Here is an 18,599-nt window from a genome sequence, read left to right on the forward strand (position 1 = left end):
CATGCTACGATTCAGACTTACACTAATCACTCATGGAGCTGCAGGCTTAGTGCATGTCAACATGGCAATTACCCCCAATAATGTCTCTTTTCAAATTAAACCACAGAATTAGAGGAAAAACACTTTTTGTGTTCGTAACCTGAATGATTCGCTTATGCTGTACTCAATTGTATGTCAAATCACAGGAAATCGCGCCTTCATTCGATGAGAAACAGAATGTGTCTAAGAAGGAGTATTGGTCTAAAAATGCACTTGAATTGTTGTTTGTATTGGACTAGATGTACTCACATGCAAACTGCACCTTGGCCTCCCTGCTGACGATGGTTCCAAAGGTATTGGTAGCGATACACTGGTAAACCCCCCCATGATGTGTTACATGAGGGTTATTGATCAACAGGTTTCCTTCAACCAGGTTATAGTTCAAATCCATGTCAATCTCTCTCCCATCAACCTTCCATCTGTAGAGCAACAAACACAATTATTCATCACTATCATAATTCTATATAACTGATGGAGTTTAGAAAATGGAGACAATATACACCAAAAGGATAAAACAGTCTTCTCAGTTGAAGATAGAGGGGAAAAAGAGGAAATGTATGAAAAGTTAAAGGGACAAACACCTACTTATAATATGGGACTGGGTTTCCCTTTGCTTTACAATTGATGAACACCTTGTTGTCCTCAAAGCTCAAGGGGAAAATGCTGTCACTTGGTTCTTGACTGAAGACGGGTCCATGGCGGGTGTTTCTCTCTGAGTGAAAGAGCACAACTGTTTTAGTTTTACCTTGCTGTTGACAACTATGCCTGAATGGTAAAAGCAATACCGAGGAGAATTACTGAGGCCAAATGATAAGTTGTATGAACCTATACCCAATTATGTGCCAAATCGTTTCATTATACATACAGTAGTCTTAGGCAACAAGAATAGCCCACAGTGTTGACATGAGCGAGGACAAATACTACACTGACACAAGAGGCCAATGAACTGATTACATTCTCTACACCCTGTAGCTCTGCATGCATATTATGACTCTTCAGTTTACAGAACACACAGACATATCCTAGTGTTTTCCTTCTTTCCATTTGAATTCTAACCAACGTGCAGTCTGTTGTTGGCATACCCATGGCACGCATGGCAGCTCAGTCAGGTCTGTTGTTGGCATACCCATGGCACGCATAGCAGCTCAGTCAGGTCTGTTGTTGGCACACCCATGGCACGCATGGCAGCTCAGTCAGGTCTGTTGTTGGCATACCCATGGCACGCATGGCAGCTCAGTCAGGTCTGTTGTTGGCATACCCATGGCACGCATGGCAGCTCAGTCAGGTCTGTTGTTGGCATACCCATGGCACGCATGGTAGCTCAGTCAGGTCTGTTGTTGGCATACCCATGGCACGCATGGCAGCTCAGTCAGGTCTGTTGTTGGCACACCCATGGCACGCATGGCAGCTCAGTCAGGTCTGTTGTTGGCACACCCATGGCACGCATGGCAGCTCAGTCAGGTCTGTTGTTGGCACACGCATGGCAGCTCAGTCAGGTCTGTTGTTGGCATACCCATGGCACGCATGGCAGCTCAGTCAGGTCTGTTGTTGGCATACCCATGGCACGCATGGCAGCTCAGTCAGGTCTGTTGTTGGCATACCCATGGCACGCATGGCAGCTCAGTCAGGTCTGTTGTTGGCATACCCATGGCACGCATGGCAGCTCAGTCAGGTCTGTTGTTGGCATACCCATGGCACGCATGGCAGCTCAGTCAGGTCTGTTGTTGGCATACCCATGGCACGCATGGCAGCTCAGTCAGGTCTGTTGTTGGCATACCCATGGCACGCATGGCAGCTCAGTCAGGTCTGTTGTTTCGGTAAGCTGTAGCCAACATACCAATTCAACAGAGTAATTACCACATGTTAATCTAATTAACTCCACTGAAATGTAGCTATCATTCCCACAATGGGTAAAGTCCCTTCCAACAGAACTAACGGTATTCACTATTCATACAGTAGGCTAGAGTATCCCAGTGTAGAGACATACAGTAGGCTAGAGTATCTCAGTGTAGAGACATACAGTAGGCTAGAGTATCCCAGTGTAGAGACATACAGTAGGCTAGAGTATCTCAGTGTAGAGACATACAGTAGGCTACAGTATCCCGGTGGTGTAGAGACATACAGTAGGCTAGAGTATCCCGGTGGTGTAGAGACATACAGTAGGCTACAGTATCCTGGTGTAGAGACATACAGTAGGCTAGAGTATCCCAGTGTAGAGACACAGTAGGCTAGAGTATCCCGGTGTAGAGACATACAGTAGGCTAGAGTATCCCAGTGTAGAGACATACAGTAGGCTAGAGTATCCCGGTGTAGAGACACAGTAGGCTAGAGTATCCCGGTGTAGAGACATACAGTAGGCTAGAGTATCCCGGTGTAGAGACATACAGTAGGCTAGAGTATCCCGGTGTAGAGACATACAGTAGGCTACAGTATCCTGGTGTAGAGACATACAGTAGGCTAGAGTATCCCAGTGTAGAGACACAGTAGGCTAGAGTATCCCGGTGTAGAGACATACAGTAGGCTAGAGTATCCCGGTGTAGAGACATACAGTAGGCTAGAGTATCCCAGTGTAGAGACACAGTAGGCTAGAGTATCCCGGTGTAGAGACATACAGTAGGCTAGAGTATCCCAGTGTAGAGACATACAGTAGGCTAGAGTATCCCGGTGTAGAGACACAGTAGGCTAGAGTATCCCAGTGTAGAGACATACAGTAGGCTAGAGTATCCCGGTGTAGAGACACAGTAGGCTAGAGTATCCCAGTGTAGAGACATACAGTAGGCTACAGTATCCCGGTGTAGAGACATACAGTAGGCTAGAGTATCCTGGTGTAGAGACATACAGTAGGCTACAGTATCCTGGTGTAGAGACATACAGTAGGCTAGAGTATCCCGGTGTAGAGACACAGTAGGCTAGAGTATCCCAGTGTAGAGACATACAGTAGGCTAGAGTATCTCAGTGTAGAGACATACAGTAGGCTAGAGTATCCCGGTGTAGAGACACAGTAGGCTAGAGTATCCCGGTGTAGAGACACAGTAGGCTAGAGTATCCCGGTGTAGAGACATACAGTAGGCTAGAGTATCCCGGTGTAGAGACATACAGTAGGCTAGAGTATCCCAGTGTAGAGACATACAGTAGGCTAGAGTATCCCGGTGTAGAGACACAGTAGGCTAGAGTATCCCAGTGTAGAGACATACAGTAGGCTAGAGTATCCCGGTGTAGAGACATACAGTAGGCTAGAGTATCCCGGTGTAGAGACATACAGTAGGCTACAGTATCCCGGTGTAGAGACATACAGTAGGCTAGAGTATCCCGGTGGTGTAGAGACATACAGTAGGCTAGAGTATCCCGGTGGTGTAGAGACATACAGTAGGCTAGAGTATCCCGGTGTAGAGACATACAGTAGGCTAGAGTATCCTGGTGTAGAGACATACAGTAGGCTAGAGTATCCTGGTGTAGAGACATACAGTAGGCTAGAGTATCCCGGTGTAGAGACATACAGTAGGCTAGAGTATCCCGGTGTAGAGACATACAGTAGGCTAGAGTATCCTGGTGTAGAGACATACAGTAGGCTAGAGTATCCCGGTGTAGAGACATACAGTAGGCTAGAGTATCCCGGTGTAGAGACATACAGTAGGCTAGAGTATCCTGGTGTAGAGACATACAGTAGGCTAGAGTATCCCGGTGTAGAGACACAGTAGGCTAGAGTATCCCAGTGTAGAGACATACAGTAGGCTAGAGTATCCCGGTGTAGAGACATACAGTAGGCTAGAGTATCCCGGTGTAGAGACATACAGTAGGCTAGAGTATCCCGGTGTTGAGACATACAGTAGGCTAGAGTATCCCGGTGTTGAGACATACAGTAGGCTAGAGTATCCTGGTGTAGAGACATACAGTAGGCTAGAGTATCCCGGTGGTGTAGAGACATACAGTAGGCTAGAGTATCCCGGTGGTGTAGAGACATACAGTAGGCTAGAGTATCCCGGTGGTGTAGAGACATACAGTAGGCTAGAGTATCCCGGTGGTGTAGAGACATACAGTAGGCTAGAGTATCTCAGTGTAGAGACATACAGTAGGCTACAGTATCCCGGTGTAGAGACATACAGTAGGCTAGAGTATCCCGGTGTAGAGACACAGTAGGCTAGAGTATCCTGGTGTAGAGACATACAGTAGGCTAGAGTATCCTGGTGTAGAGACACAGTAGGCTAGAGTATCCTGGTGTAGAGACACAGTAGGCTAGAGTATCCTGGTGTAGAGACACAGTAGGCTAGAGTATCCCGGTGTTGAGACATACAGTAGGCTAGAGTATCCTGGTGTAGAGACATACAGTAGGCTAGAGTATCCTGGTGTAGAGACATACAGTAGGCTAGAGTATCCCGGTGGTGTAGAGACATACAGTAGGCTACAGTATCCTGGTGTAGAGACATACAGTAGGCTAGAGTATCCCGGTGTAGAGACACAGTAGGCTACAGTATCCCGGTGTAGAGACACAGTAGGCTAGAGTATCCCGGTGTAGAGACATACAGTAGGCTAGAGTATCCCGGTGTAGAGACACAGTAGGCTAGAGTATCCCGGTGTAGAGACATACAGTAGGCTACAGTATCCCGGTGTAGAGACATACAGTAGGCTACAGTATCCTGGTGTTGAGACATACAGTAGGCTACAGTATCCTGGTGTTGAGACATACAGTAGGCTACAGTATCCTGGTGTTGAGACATACAGTAGGCTACAGTATCCTGGTGTTGAGATATACAGTAGGCTACAGTATCCCGGTGTTGAGACATACAGTAGGCTAGAGTATCCCAGTGTAGAGACATACAGTAGGCTACAGTATCCTGGTGTTGAGATATACAGTAGGCTACAGTATCCCGGTGTTGAGACATACAGTAGGCTACAGTATCCTGGTGTTGAGATATACAGTAGGCTAGAGTATCCCAGTGTAGAGACATACAGTAGGCTACAGTATCCCGGTGTAGAGACATACAGTAGGCTAGAGTATCCCGGTGTAGAGACATACAGTAGGCTACAGTATCCTGGTGTTGAGACATACAGTAGGCTACAGTATCCTGGTGTTGAGACATACAGTAGGCTACAGTATCCTGGTGTTGAGATATACAGTAGGCTACATTATCCTGGTGTTGAGATATACAGTAGGCTACAGTATCCCGGTGTTGAGACATACAGTAGGCTAGAGTATCCCAGTGTAGAGACATACAGTAGGCTACAGTATCCCGGTGTTGAGACATACAGTAGGCTACAGTATCCTGGTGTTGAGATATACAGTAGGCTACAGTATCCCGGTGTTGAGACATACAGTAGGCTACAGTATCCTGGTGTTGAGATATACAGTAGGCTAGAGTATCCCAGTGTAGAGACATACAGTAGGCTACAGTATCCTGGTGTAGAGACATACAGTAGTCTAGAGTATCCCGGTGTAGAGACATACAGTAGGCTAGAGTATCCCGGTGTAGAGACACAGTAGGCTAGAGTATCCCGGTGTAGAGACATACAGTAGGCTAGAGTATCCCGGTGTAGAGACATACAGTAGGCTACAGTATCCCGGTGTAGAGACATACAGTAGGCTAGAGTATCCCGGTGTAGAGACATACAGTAGGCTAGAGTATCCCGGTGTAGAGACATACAGTAGGCTACAGTATCCCGGTGTAGAGACATACAGTAGGCTAGAGTATCCCGGTGTAGAGACATACAGTAGGCTAGAGTATCCCGGTGTAGAGACATACAGTAGGCTACAGTATCCCGGTGTAGAGACATACAGTAGGCTAGAGTATCCCAGTGTAGAGACATACAGTAGGCTAGAGTATCCCGGTGTAGAGACACAGTAGGCTAGAGTATCTCAGTGTAGAGACATACAGTAGGCTACAGTATCCCGGTGTAGAGACATACAGTAGGCTAGAGTATCCCGGTGTAGAGACATACAGTAGGCTAGAGTATCCCGGTGTAGAGACATACAGTAGGCTAGAGTATCCCGGTGTAGAGACATACAGTAGGCTAGAGTATCCCGGTGTAGAGACATACAGTAGGCTAGAGTATCCCGGTGTAGAGACATACAGTAGGCTAGAGTATCCCGGTGTAGAGACATACAGTAGGCTAGAGTATCCTGGTGTAGAGACATACAGTGGGCTAGAGTATCCTGGTGTAGAGACATACAGTAGGCTAGAGTATCCTGGTGTAGAGACATACAGTAGGCTAGAGTATCCCGGTGTAGAGACATACAGTAGGCTAGAGTATCCCGGTGTAGAGACATACAGTAGGCTAGAGTATCCTGGTGTAGAGACATACAGTAGGCTAGAGTATCCCGGTGTAGAGACATACAGTAGGCTACAGTATCCCGGTGTAGAGACATACAGTAGGCTAGAGTATCCTGGTGTAGAGACATACAGTAGGCTAGAGTATCCTGGTGTAGAGACATACAGTAGGCTAGAGTATCCTGGTGTAGAGACATACAGTAGGCTAGAGTATCCCGGTGTAGAGACATACAGTAGGCTAGAGTATCCCGGTGTAGAGACATACAGTAGACTAGAGTATCCCGGTGTAGAGACATACAGTAGGCTAGAGTATCCCGGTGTAGAGACATACAGTAGGCTAGAGTATCCCGGTGTAGAGACATACAGTAGGCTACAGTATCCCGGTGTAGAGACATACAGTAGGCTAGAGTATCCCGGTGTAGAGACATACAGTAGGCTAGAGTATCCCGGTGTAGAGACATACAGTAGGCTAGAGTATCCCGGTGTAGAGACATACAGTAGGCTAGAGTATCCCGGTGTAGAGACATACAGTAGGCTAGAGTATCCCGGTGTAGAGACATACAGTAGGCTAGAGTATCCCGGTGTAGAGACATACAGTAGGCTAGAGTATCCCGGTGTAGAGACATACAGTAGGCTACAGTATCCCGGTGTAGAGACATACAGTAGGCTAGAGTATCCCGGTGTAGAGACATACAGTAGGCTAGAGTATCCCAGTGTTGAGACATACAGTAGGCTACAGTATCCCGGTGTAGAGACATACAGTAGGCTAGAGTATCCCGGTGTAGAGACATACAGTAGGCTAGAGTATCCCGGTGTAGAGACATACAGTAGGCTAGAGTATCCCGGTGTAGAGACATACAGTAGGCTACAGTATCCCGGTGTAGAGACATACAGTAGGCTACAGTATCCCGGTGTAGAGACATACAGTAGGCTAGAGTATCCCGGTGTAGAGACACACAGTAGGCTAGAGTATCCCAGTGGTGTAGAGACATACAGTAGGCTAGAGTATCCCGGTGTAGAGACACAGTAGGCTAGAGTATCTCAGTGTAGAGACATACAGTAGGCTACAGTATCCCGGTGTAGAGACATACAGTAGGCTAGAGTATCCTGGTGTAGAGACATACAGTAGGCTAGAGTATCCTGGTGTTGAGATATACAGTAGGCTAGAGTATCCCGGTGTTGAGACATACAGTAGGCTAAAGTATCCCGGTGTAGAGACATACAGTAGGCTAGAGTATCCTGGTGTAGAGACATACAGTAGGCTAGAGTATCCCGGTGTAGAGACATACAGTAGGCTAGAGTATCCCGGTGTAGAGACATACAGTAGGCTAGAGTATCCTGGTGTAGAGACACAGTAGGCTAGAGTATCCCGGTGGTGTAGAGACATACAGTAGGCTAGAGTATCCTGGTGTAGAGACATACAGTAGGCTAGAGTATCCCAGTGGTGTAGAGACATACAGTAGGCTAGAGTATCCCGGTGTAGAGACATACAGTAGGCTAGAGTATCCCGGTGTAGAGACATACAGTAGGCTAGAGTATCCCGGTGTAGAGACATACAGTAGGCTAGAGTATCCTGGTGTAGAGACATACAGTAGGCTAGAGTATCCCGGTGTAGAGACATACAGTAGGCTAGAGTATCCCGGTGTAGAGACATACAGTAGACTAGAGTATCCTGGTGTAGAGACATACAGTAGGCTAGAGTATCCCGGTGTAGAGACATACAGTAGGCTAGAGTATCCCGGTGTAGAGACATACAGTAGGCTAGAGTATCCCGGTGTAGAGACACAGTAGGCTACAGTATCCCGGTGTAGAGACATACAGTAGGCTAGAGTATCCCGGTGTAGAGACATACAGTAGGCTAGAGTATCCCGGTGTAGAGACATACAGTAGGCTAGAGTATCCCGGTGTAGAGACATACAGTAGGCTAGAGTATCCCGGTGTAGAGACATACAGTAGGCTAGAGTATCCCGGTGTAGAGACATACAGTAGGCTAGAGTATCCCGGTGTAGAGACATACAGTAGGCTAGAGTATCCCGGTGTAGAGACATACAGTAGGCTAGAGTATCCCGGTGTAGAGACACACAGTAGGCTAGAGTATCCCAGTGGTGTAGAGACATACAGTAGGCTAGAGTATCCCGGAGTAGAGACACAGTAGGCTAGAGTATCTCAGTGTAGAGACATACAGTAGGCTACAGTATCCCGGTGTAGAGACATACAGTAGGCTAGAGTATCCTGGTGTAGAGACATACAGTAGGCTAGAGTATCCTGGTGTTGAGATATACAGTAGGCTAGAGTATCCCGGTGTTGAGACATACAGTAGGCTACAGTATCCCGGTGTAGAGACATACAGTAGGCTAGAGTATCCTGGTGTAGAGACATACAGTAGGCTAGAGTATCCCGGTGTAGAGACATACAGTAGGCTAGAGTATCCCGGTGTAGAGACATACAGTAGGCTAGAGTATCCTGGTGTAGAGACACAGTAGGCTAGAGTATCCCGGTGGTGTAGAGACATACAGTAGGCTAGAGTATCCTGGTGTAGAGACATACAGTAGGCTAGAGTATCCCAGTGGTGTAGAGACATACAGTAGGCTAGAGTATCCCGGTGTAGAGACATACAGTAGGCTAGAGTATCCCGGTGTAGAGACATACAGTAGGCTAGAGTATCCCGGTGTAGAGACATACAGTAGGCTAGAGTATCCTGGTGTAGAGACATACAGTAGGCTAGAGTATCCCGGTGTAGAGACATACAGTAGGCTAGAGTATCCCGGTGTAGAGACATACAGTAGACTAGAGTATCCTGGTGTAGAGACATACAGTAGGCTAGAGTATCCCGGTGTAGAGACATACAGTAGGCTAGAGTATCCCGGTGTAGAGACATACAGTAGGCTAGAGTATCCCGGTGTAGAGACACAGTAGGCTACAGTATCCCGGTGTAGAGACATACAGTAGGCTAGAGTATCCCGGTGTAGAGACATACAGTAGGCTAGAGTATCCCGGTGTAGAGACATACAGTAGGCTAGAGTATCCCGGTGTAGAGACATACAGTAGGCTAGAGTATCCCGGTGTAGAGACATACAGTAGGCTAGAGTATCCCGGTGTAGAGACATACAGTAGGCTAGAGTATCCCGGTGTAGAGACATACAGTAGGCTAGAGTATCCCGGTGTAGAGACATACAGTAGGCTAGAGTATCCCGGTGTAGAGACATACAGTAGGCTAGAGTATCCCGGTGTAGAGACATACAGTAGGCTAGAGTATCCCGGTGTAGAGACATACAGTAGGCTAGAGTATCCCGGTGTAGAGACATACAGTAGGCTACAGTATCCCGGTGTAGAGACATACAGTAGGCTAGAGTATCCCAGTGTAGAGACATACAGTAGGCTAGAGTATCCCAGTGTTGAGACATACAGTAGGCTACAGTATCCCGGTGTAGAGACATACAGTAGGCTAGAGTATCCCGGTGTAGAGACATACAGTAGGCTAGAGTATCCCGGTGTAGAGACATACAGTAGGCTAGAGTATCCCGGTGTAGAGACATACAGTAGGCTACAGTATCCCGGTGTAGAGACATACAGTAGGCTACAGTATCCTGGTGTAGAGACATACAGTAGGCTAGAGTATCCCGGTGTAGAGACACACAGTAGGCTAGAGTATCCCGGTGGTGTAGAGACATACAGTAGGCTAGAGTATCCCGGTGTAGAGACATACAGTAGGCTAGAGTATCCCGGTGTAGAGACATACAGTAGGCTAGAGTATCCCGGTGTAGAGACATACAGTAGGCTAGAGTATCCCGGTGTAGAGACATACAGTAGGCTAGAGTATCCCGGTGTAGAGACATACAGTAGGCTAGAGTATCCCGGTGTAGAGACATACAGTAGGCTAGAGTATCCCGGTGTAGAGACATACAGTAGGCTAGAGTATCCCGGTGTAGAGACATACAGTAGGCTAGAGTATCCCGGTGTAGAGACACACAGTAGGCTAGAGTATCCCAGTGGTGTAGAGACATACAGTAGGCTAGAGTATCCCGGTGTAGAGACACAGTAGGCTAGAGTATCTCAGTGTAGAGACATACAGTAGGCTACAGTATCCCGGTGTAGAGACATACAGTAGGCTAGAGTATCCTGGTGTAGAGACATACAGTAGGCTAGAGTATCCTGGTGTTGAGATATACAGTAGGCTAGAGTATCCCGGTGTTGAGACATACAGTAGGCTACAGTATCCCGGTGTAGAGACATACAGTAGGCTAGAGTATCCTGGTGTAGAGACATACAGTAGGCTAGAGTATCCCGGTGTAGAGACATACAGTAGGCTAGAGTATCCCGGTGTAGAGACATACAGTAGGCTAGAGTATCCTGGTGTAGAGACATACAGTAGGCTAGAGTATCCCGGTGGTGTAGAGACATACAGTAGGCTAGAGTATCCTGGTGTAGAGACATACAGTAGGCTAGAGTATCCCAGTGGTGTAGAGACATACAGTAGGCTAGAGTATCCCGGTGTAGAGACATACAGTAGGCTAGAGTATCCCGGTGTAGAGACATACAGTAGGCTAGAGTATCCCGGTGTAGAGACATACAGTAGGCTAGAGTATCCTGGTGTAGAGACATACAGTAGGCTAGAGTATCCCGGTGTAGAGACATACAGTAGGCTAGAGTATCCCGGTGTAGAGACATACAGTAGACTAGAGTATCCTGGTGTAGAGACATACAGTAGGCTAGAGTATCCCGGTGTAGAGACATACAGTAGGCTAGAGTATCCCGGTGTAGAGACATACAGTAGGCTAGAGTATCCCGGTGTAGAGACACAGTAGGCTACAGTATCCCGGTGTAGAGACATACAGTAGGCTAGAGTATCCCGGTGTAGAGACATACAGTAGGCTAGAGTATCCCGGTGTAGAGACATACAGTAGGCTAGAGTATCCCGGTGTAGAGACATACAGTAGGCTAGAGTATCCCGGTGTAGAGACATACAGTAGGCTAGAGTATCCCGGTGTAGAGACATACAGTAGGCTAGAGTATCCCGGTGTAGAGACATACAGTAGGCTAGAGTATCCCGGTGTAGAGACATACAGTAGGCTAGAGTATCCCGGTGTAGAGACATACAGTAGGCTAGAGTATCCCGGTGTAGAGACATACAGTAGGCTAGAGTATCCCGGTGTAGAGACATACAGTAGGCTAGAGTATCCCGGTGTAGAGACATACAGTAGGCTACAGTATCCCGGTGTAGAGACATACAGTAGGCTAGAGTATCCCAGTGTAGAGACATACAGTAGGCTAGAGTATCCCAGTGTTGAGACATACAGTAGGCTACAGTATCCCGGTGTAGAGACATACAGTAGGCTAGAGTATCCCGGTGTAGAGACATACAGTAGGCTAGAGTATCCCGGTGTAGAGACATACAGTAGGCTAGAGTATCCCGGTGTAGAGACATACAGTAGGCTACAGTATCCCGGTGTAGAGACATACAGTAGGCTACAGTATCCTGGTGTAGAGACATACAGTAGGCTAGAGTATCCCGGTGTAGAGACACACAGTAGGCTAGAGTATCCCGGTGGTGTAGAGACATACAGTAGGCTAGAGTATCCCAGTGTAGAGACATACAGTAGGCTAGAGTATCCCGGTGTAGAGACACAGTAGGCTAGAGTATCTCAGTGTAGAGACATACAGTAGGCTACAGTATCCCGGTGTAGAGACATACAGTAGGCTAGAGTATCCTGGTGTAGAGACATACAGTAGGCTAGAGTATCCTGGTGTTGAGATATACAGTAGGCTAGAGTATCCCGGTGTTGAGACATACAGTAGGCCACAGTATCCCGGTGTAGAGACATACAGTAGGCTAGAGTATCCTGGTGTAGAGACATACAGTAGGCTAGAGTATCCCGGTGTAGAGACATACAGTAGGCTAGAGTATCCCGGTGTAGAGACATACAGTAGGCTAGAGTATCCTGGTGTAGAGACACAGTAGGCTAGAGTATCCCGGTGGTGTAGAGACATACAGTAGGCTAGAGTATCCTGGTGTAGAGACATACAGTAGGCTAGAGTATCCCAGTGGTGTAGAGACATACAGTAGGCTAGAGTATCCCGGTGTAGAGACATACAGTAGGCTAGAGTATCCCGGTGTAGAGACATACAGTAGGCTAGAGTATCCTGGTGTAGAGACATACAGTAGGCTAGAGTATCCTGGTGTAGAGACATACAGTAGGCTACAGTATCCTGGTGTTGAGACATACAGTAGGCTACAGTATCCTGGTGTAGAGACACAGTAGGCTACAGTATCCCGGTGTAGAGACACAGTAGGCTACAGTATCCTGGTGTTGAGACACAGTAGGCTAGAGTATCCCGGTGTTGAGACATACAGTAGGCTAGAGTATCCCGGTGTAGAGACATACAGTAGGCTACAGTATCCCGGTGTAGAGACACAGTAGGCTACAGTATCCTGGTGTAGAGACACAGTAGGCTAGAGTATCCCGGTGTTGAGACATACAGTAGGCTAGAGTATCCCGGTGTAGAGACATACAGTAGGCTACAGTATCCCGGTGTAGAGACACAGTAGGCTAGAGTATCCCGGTGTAGAGACATACAGTAGGCTAGAGTATCCCGGTGTAGAGACATACAGTAGGCTACAGTATCCCGGTGGTGTAGAGACATACAGTAGGCTAGAGTATCCCGGTGGTGTAGAGACATACAGTAGGCTAGAGTATCCCGGTGGTGTAGAGACATACAGTAGGCTAGAGTATCCCGGTGGTGTAGAGACATACAGTAGGCTACAGTATCCTGGTGTAGAGACATACAGTAGGCTACAGTATCCTGGTGTAGAGACATACAGTAGGCTAGAGTATCCCGGTGTAGAGACATACAGTAGGCTAGAGTATCCTGGTGTAGAAACATACAGTAGGCTACAGTATCCTGGTGTTGAGACATACAGTAGGCTAGAGTATCCCGGTGTAGAGACATACAGTAGGCTAGAGTATCCCGGTGTAGAGACATACAGTAGGCTAGAGTATCCCGGTGGTGTAGAGACATACAGTAGGCTAGAGTATCTCAGTGTAGAGACATACAGTAGGCTAGAGTATCCCGGTGGTGTAGAGACATACAGTAGGCTAGAGTATCCCGGTGTAGAGACACAGTAGGCTAGAGTATCCCGGTGGTGTAGAGACATACAGTAGGCTAGAGTATCCCAGTGTAGAGACATACAGTAGGCTAGAGTATCCCGGTGGTGTAGAGACATACAGTAGGCTAGAGTATCCCGGTGGTGTAGAGACATACAGTAGGCTACAGTATCCTAGTGTAGAGACATACAGTAGGCTACAGTATCCTAGTGTAGAGACATACAGTAGGCTACAGTATCCTGGTGTTGAGACATACAGTAGGCTACAGTATCCTGGTGTTGAGACATACAGTTGGCTACAGTATCCTGGTGTTGAGACATACAGTAGGCTACAGTATCCTGGTGTTGAGACATACAGTAGGCTACAGTATCCTGGTGTTGAGACATACAGTAGGCTACAGTATCCTGGTGTAGAGACATACAGTAGACTACAGTATCCTGGTGTAGAGACATACAGTAGACTACAGTATCCTGGTGTAGAGACATACAGTAGGCTACAGTATCCTGGTGTTGAGACATACAGTAGGCTACAGTATCCTGGTGTAGAGACATACAGTAGACTACAGTATCCTGGTGTAGAGACATACAGTAGACTACAGTATCCTGGTGTAGAGACATACAGTAGGCTACAGTATCCTGGTGTTGAGACATACAGTAGGGTACACTATCCTGGTGGCTTTTCACAGCTACAGTCACATTTTTTTATGTCCCCTTTGAAAATCACCTGTTTTTTCCCCCATATGGTCTCTAACCTTGACGACTAGGACAAAGAGAAGTAGTCCCTCCCGCATCATCACCCTAATGAGAGTTTGGGGGAGAAGCATTGCCTAAGGTGAGGGCCTCCTTTCTTTTACCAGCCTCCAAGGGAGGTGCTTCATTTCCCAATGTGCTTTAAATGAAATAAATTAATGAGCTGGGCTAGCTGGGCTATTCGACCTGGGAAAAGCTTCATGTAAGTTTGAGAGAAGTCACCCTGGCTTGCAGTCACCCTCCTCAAACTAAACATGCACACTGAATATCAATTATACATGCATGTATGTAAATGCAAGCTCAATGATGGGGAAAATACATAAACTTTGACTTCTTCACATTCCGTCACCCCTCCTCCTCGTTCCGTCACCCCCTCCTCCTCGTTCCGTCACCCCCTCCTCCTCGTTCCGTCACCCCCTCCTCCTCGTTCCGTCACCCCCTCCTCCTCGTTCCGTCACCCCCCTCCTCCACATTCCGTCACCCCCCTCCTCCACATTCCGTCACCCCCTCCTCCACATTCCGTCACCCCCTCCTCCACATTCCGTCACCCCCTCCTCCACATTCCGTCACCCCCTCCTCCACATTCCGTCACCCCCTCCTCCATATTCCGTCACCCCCTCCTCCATATTCCGTCACCCCCTCCTCCATATTCCGTCACCCCCTCCTCATTTTCTTACCCTCTCCTCATTCTCTGTTTCCCTTTCCAGGCTGCCTAGATCCATAGGTGTCCCTGAGAAAGTGCTGACTTAAGACAAAATGCTAAATCAATGGAGATGGAAGAATAGAAAACAACACAATGGCCACCTGCTCCATATACTGTATAAATGTAAATACATTTGTCTGATGACTTGTAAACATTCGGCTTGACTTCCATTTATATCGGTCAGAAAGGCCTGTCAACTTCAAACCCCTCCTATTTCTGTAGATAGTTCATAATACGATAACAGTATTATGACATAACTGTGTGGGAGATACTCGGCTCTATTGAAACTCCAGAGCTCTGCCTTTACCAGGTCACTCAGGTGTATGGAAAAGGAATTCAGGTTAGCAATTGGGACCTTACAGTTAGTTGTGTGTTGAGTGTTTTGGCAGAGGGCGAGATATAGAAGGATAAGGAAGTGTTAATCCCATTGTACAAGGAGATACAGTGCCAGTATAAAGTGAGACATATGACATGAAGAATGAGAAATACAACATAGATTAGCAGCATAGAAACCATTGTGAGTTCATCACAAACTCTACAACTTTCACTTCAAGTTTGACACATGATAAAAAAACATTTTTTTAACCAATGTTTAGAAACAGTATAATCTTTTCAGATTATATCATAAAAAGGACTGGTGGAGTTGTCACACATGCAGCTAACAAAAATATATGGAAATATCGGCTCTATCCAAAATTACAACTAACTAATTGCAGCATTACCGCAAAAAATGGAAGAGGCAAGTAGAAGGAGGAGAAAGTAAGGAACTTGTCTGTCGGCCGTGTATTAAAGGCCAAAATTGGTTAAAGAAAATGGTGATAAATAAAAAAAAGTATACCAGTTTGATTTAAGGACAAAAAAATGGACAGCTGTGCCATACAGATTGCATAATACACTGCTCAAAAAATAAAGGGAACACTTAAACAACACAATGTAACTCCAAGTCAATCACACTTCTGTGAAATCAAACTGTCCACTTAGGAAGCAACACTGATTGACAATAAATTTCACATGCTGTTGTGCAAATGGAATAGACAAAAGGTGGAAATTATAGGCAATTAGCAAGGCACCCCCAATAAAGGAGTGGTTCTGCAGGTGGTGATCACAGACCACTTCTCAGTTCCTATGCTTCCTGGCTGATGTTTTGGTCACTTTTGAATGCTGGCAGTGCTTTCACTCTAGTGGTAGCATGAGACGGAGTCTACAACCCACACAAGTGGCTCAGGTAGTGCAGCTCATCCAGGATGGCACATCAATGCGAGCTGTGGCAAGAAGGTTTGCTGTGTCTGTCAGCGTAGTGTCCAGAGCATGGAGGCACTACCAGGAGACAGGCCAGTACATCAGGAGACGTGGAGGAGGCCGTAGGAGGGCACAACCCAGCAGCAGGACCGCTACCTCCGCCTTTGTGCAAGAAGGAGCACTGCCAGAGCCCTGCAAAATGACCTCCAGCAGGCCACTGATGTACTGGCCTGTCTCCTGGTAGCGCCTCCATGCTCTGGACACTACGCTGACAGACACAGCAAACCTTCTTGCAACAGCTCACATTGATGTGCCATCCTGGATGAGCTGCACTACCTGAGCCACTTGTGTGGGTTGTAGACTCCGTCTCATGCTACCACTAGAGTGAAAGCACCGCCAGCATTCAAAAGTGACCAAAACATCAGCCAGGAGGCATAGGAACTGAGAAGTGGTCTGTGGTCACCACCTGCAGAACCACTCCTTTATTGGGGGTGTCTTGCTAATTGCCTATAATTTCCACCTTTTGCCTATTCCATTTGCACAACAGCATGTGAAATTTATTGTCAATCAGTGTTGCTTCCTAAGTGGACAGTTTGATTTCACAGAAGTGTGATTGACTTGGAGTTACATTGTGTTGTTTAAGTGTTCCCTTTATTTTTTTGAGCAGTGTAGTTGGGAAGAGATTTTTGAATAACCGATGCCATGGCACATGGTTTATGAACTGACACACAAAACAACGGCGAATTCAAAATTGAGTTTTTCAATTTAAATTATACAAAAATCTTGCAACCAAGAGAATGTTATATATATGGAGGCAACAACCATCCCAGCTCTGCAGATTTTGCTGCGAAGAGACAGAATCATTAGATCATTTGTTTTGGTACTGTCCATATCTAGCTTGTTTTTGGTCGCAGGTTCAGGAATGGCTGAAGAATTTACCTTGAGCTAACTCTGCAAATAGCACTACTGAGTGATTTAAAAAGTCATAGTCAATCGATCAATTATATAACAATACTATTAGCAAAAATCTTTAATTTACAATCTGTAGAAACTTTGAGAATAGAAAGGTTCAGAACTTTTGTGAAACACAACAGCACAGTAGAAAAAATATATGGGAAATTGAAATCAAAACTGGATGGTCTTCAGAGATAGATTGGAGGGGTTGAGGGATTGGACTAAAAACAAACCTAAGATAACTAATGTAAAATATACTGTGTCTGTAAAATATATATATAGTATGTATAAGCTGGAAATAGAAGCCTAAGTGTTGTTGTCCATTAGTTACTCCAATTAGGGGAGGGTTGTTAGGGTTAGGGGAAAATAATAAATACATACATACATATCTATATATATATATATATATATATATATACACACACACACACACACAATAATAGTGGTAAACCTCTAACAGCATGCATCCTGGGTGAGAATGGAATGATACTTTTTGAAGAGATAAGGAAAGGACAAAACAGACATGCAAGAGATGAGTGTGCAGATCAGGTGTGGTATCAACGGCGACTTGGGGGCCATCTTACCAGCAAGGCAGTCCTTGAGTGACAGAAGGATTAACAGTTCCCATGGCAACAACATCTTCAATTTCCAAGGTCAAAGATTTTCTTTTCTCCCATCCAATTGCCAGTGAGAGTAGAATATTTCCTGTGTAAACTCTGCTCCTTTTAGCTGTGGAAGGAGAAAAGAGGAAATGGGCAATGCGGCAACAATCCTTTTGCAATATACACTGAGCCTGTTGAAAAACGGAACTGGAACTTGAGGAAAATCAGTGAGCCATTAACAATTCATTCATCTAATAAGCAGAGCCAAGACCCTGTGCCTGAGGGGCAGCTAGCAGCTGATCCATGGGAGCTGATATTTGGTGTATACATTCTGCTGCTACAATATCTCCCAGGAGCACAAGTCAAGGGAGCGAGAAAAAAGATTCAAGGCTTACAGCAGCAACCGATGAGCAGCACAGCCCCCCTGCCAAAGGCAATGTTTAGATTTCTCTCAAACTATTGTTGGTTCAACACATTTACACTGAAAATAATGTGAAGCATATACAGATCTGCATGCATTTCTCTCCCCATATATCAGTGAAAAGGATGTGCCGGGGAGGCGTTCGATGTGAGACTTTTAAAGGGCAGGGAATAAGACAGCAAGGTGAGACATATTCAAGTAAACTGCCCTCTATTGAGAGAACTAGAGAGAGAAATCCACATAGTGGAAAGGCATTCAATCCACTTCAAAACAGAGCAGACACAGACAGAGACGATATCCTCTATGAATCATGAGGGAACTGTTACTGCTGTGAATTCTAAAAGCAAAGTCTTGCTACTATACACACTACATTTACAGGCTCTGATCAGCAGTTCCAGACAGAGGGTCAGGTATCAATAACAAAAGTCATTATATTGTGCCGGTATCAGGTATTTATTTACCGGAGTATTAATAGGCCTAATGGGAGATGTTTGAATGGGAGACGTTTGAATGAATATTGTTATTG

General features: G+C 46.2%; 1 protein-coding gene across 1 annotated transcript in view; it reads right to left on the minus strand.

Moving 5' to 3' along the window:
• The window catches only part of LOC120020442 (contactin-4-like), a 112,353-nt gene that overhangs the window by 40,870 nt on the left and 52,884 nt on the right, over positions 1–18,599 (minus strand). The window contains exons 2-3 of the mRNA XM_038964109.1: positions 625–804; positions 289–458 (exon numbers count right to left, since the gene is read on the minus strand). Coding sequence (XP_038820037.1) covers positions 289–458; positions 625–804 — 350 coding nt within the window. The remainder of the gene's footprint in view (positions 1–288; positions 459–624; positions 805–18,599) is intronic.

Source organism: Salvelinus namaycush, chromosome 2, assembly GCF_016432855.1.
Source record: "Salvelinus namaycush isolate Seneca chromosome 2, SaNama_1.0, whole genome shotgun sequence".
Classification (NCBI taxonomy): Eukaryota; Metazoa; Chordata; class Actinopteri; order Salmoniformes; family Salmonidae; genus Salvelinus; species Salvelinus namaycush.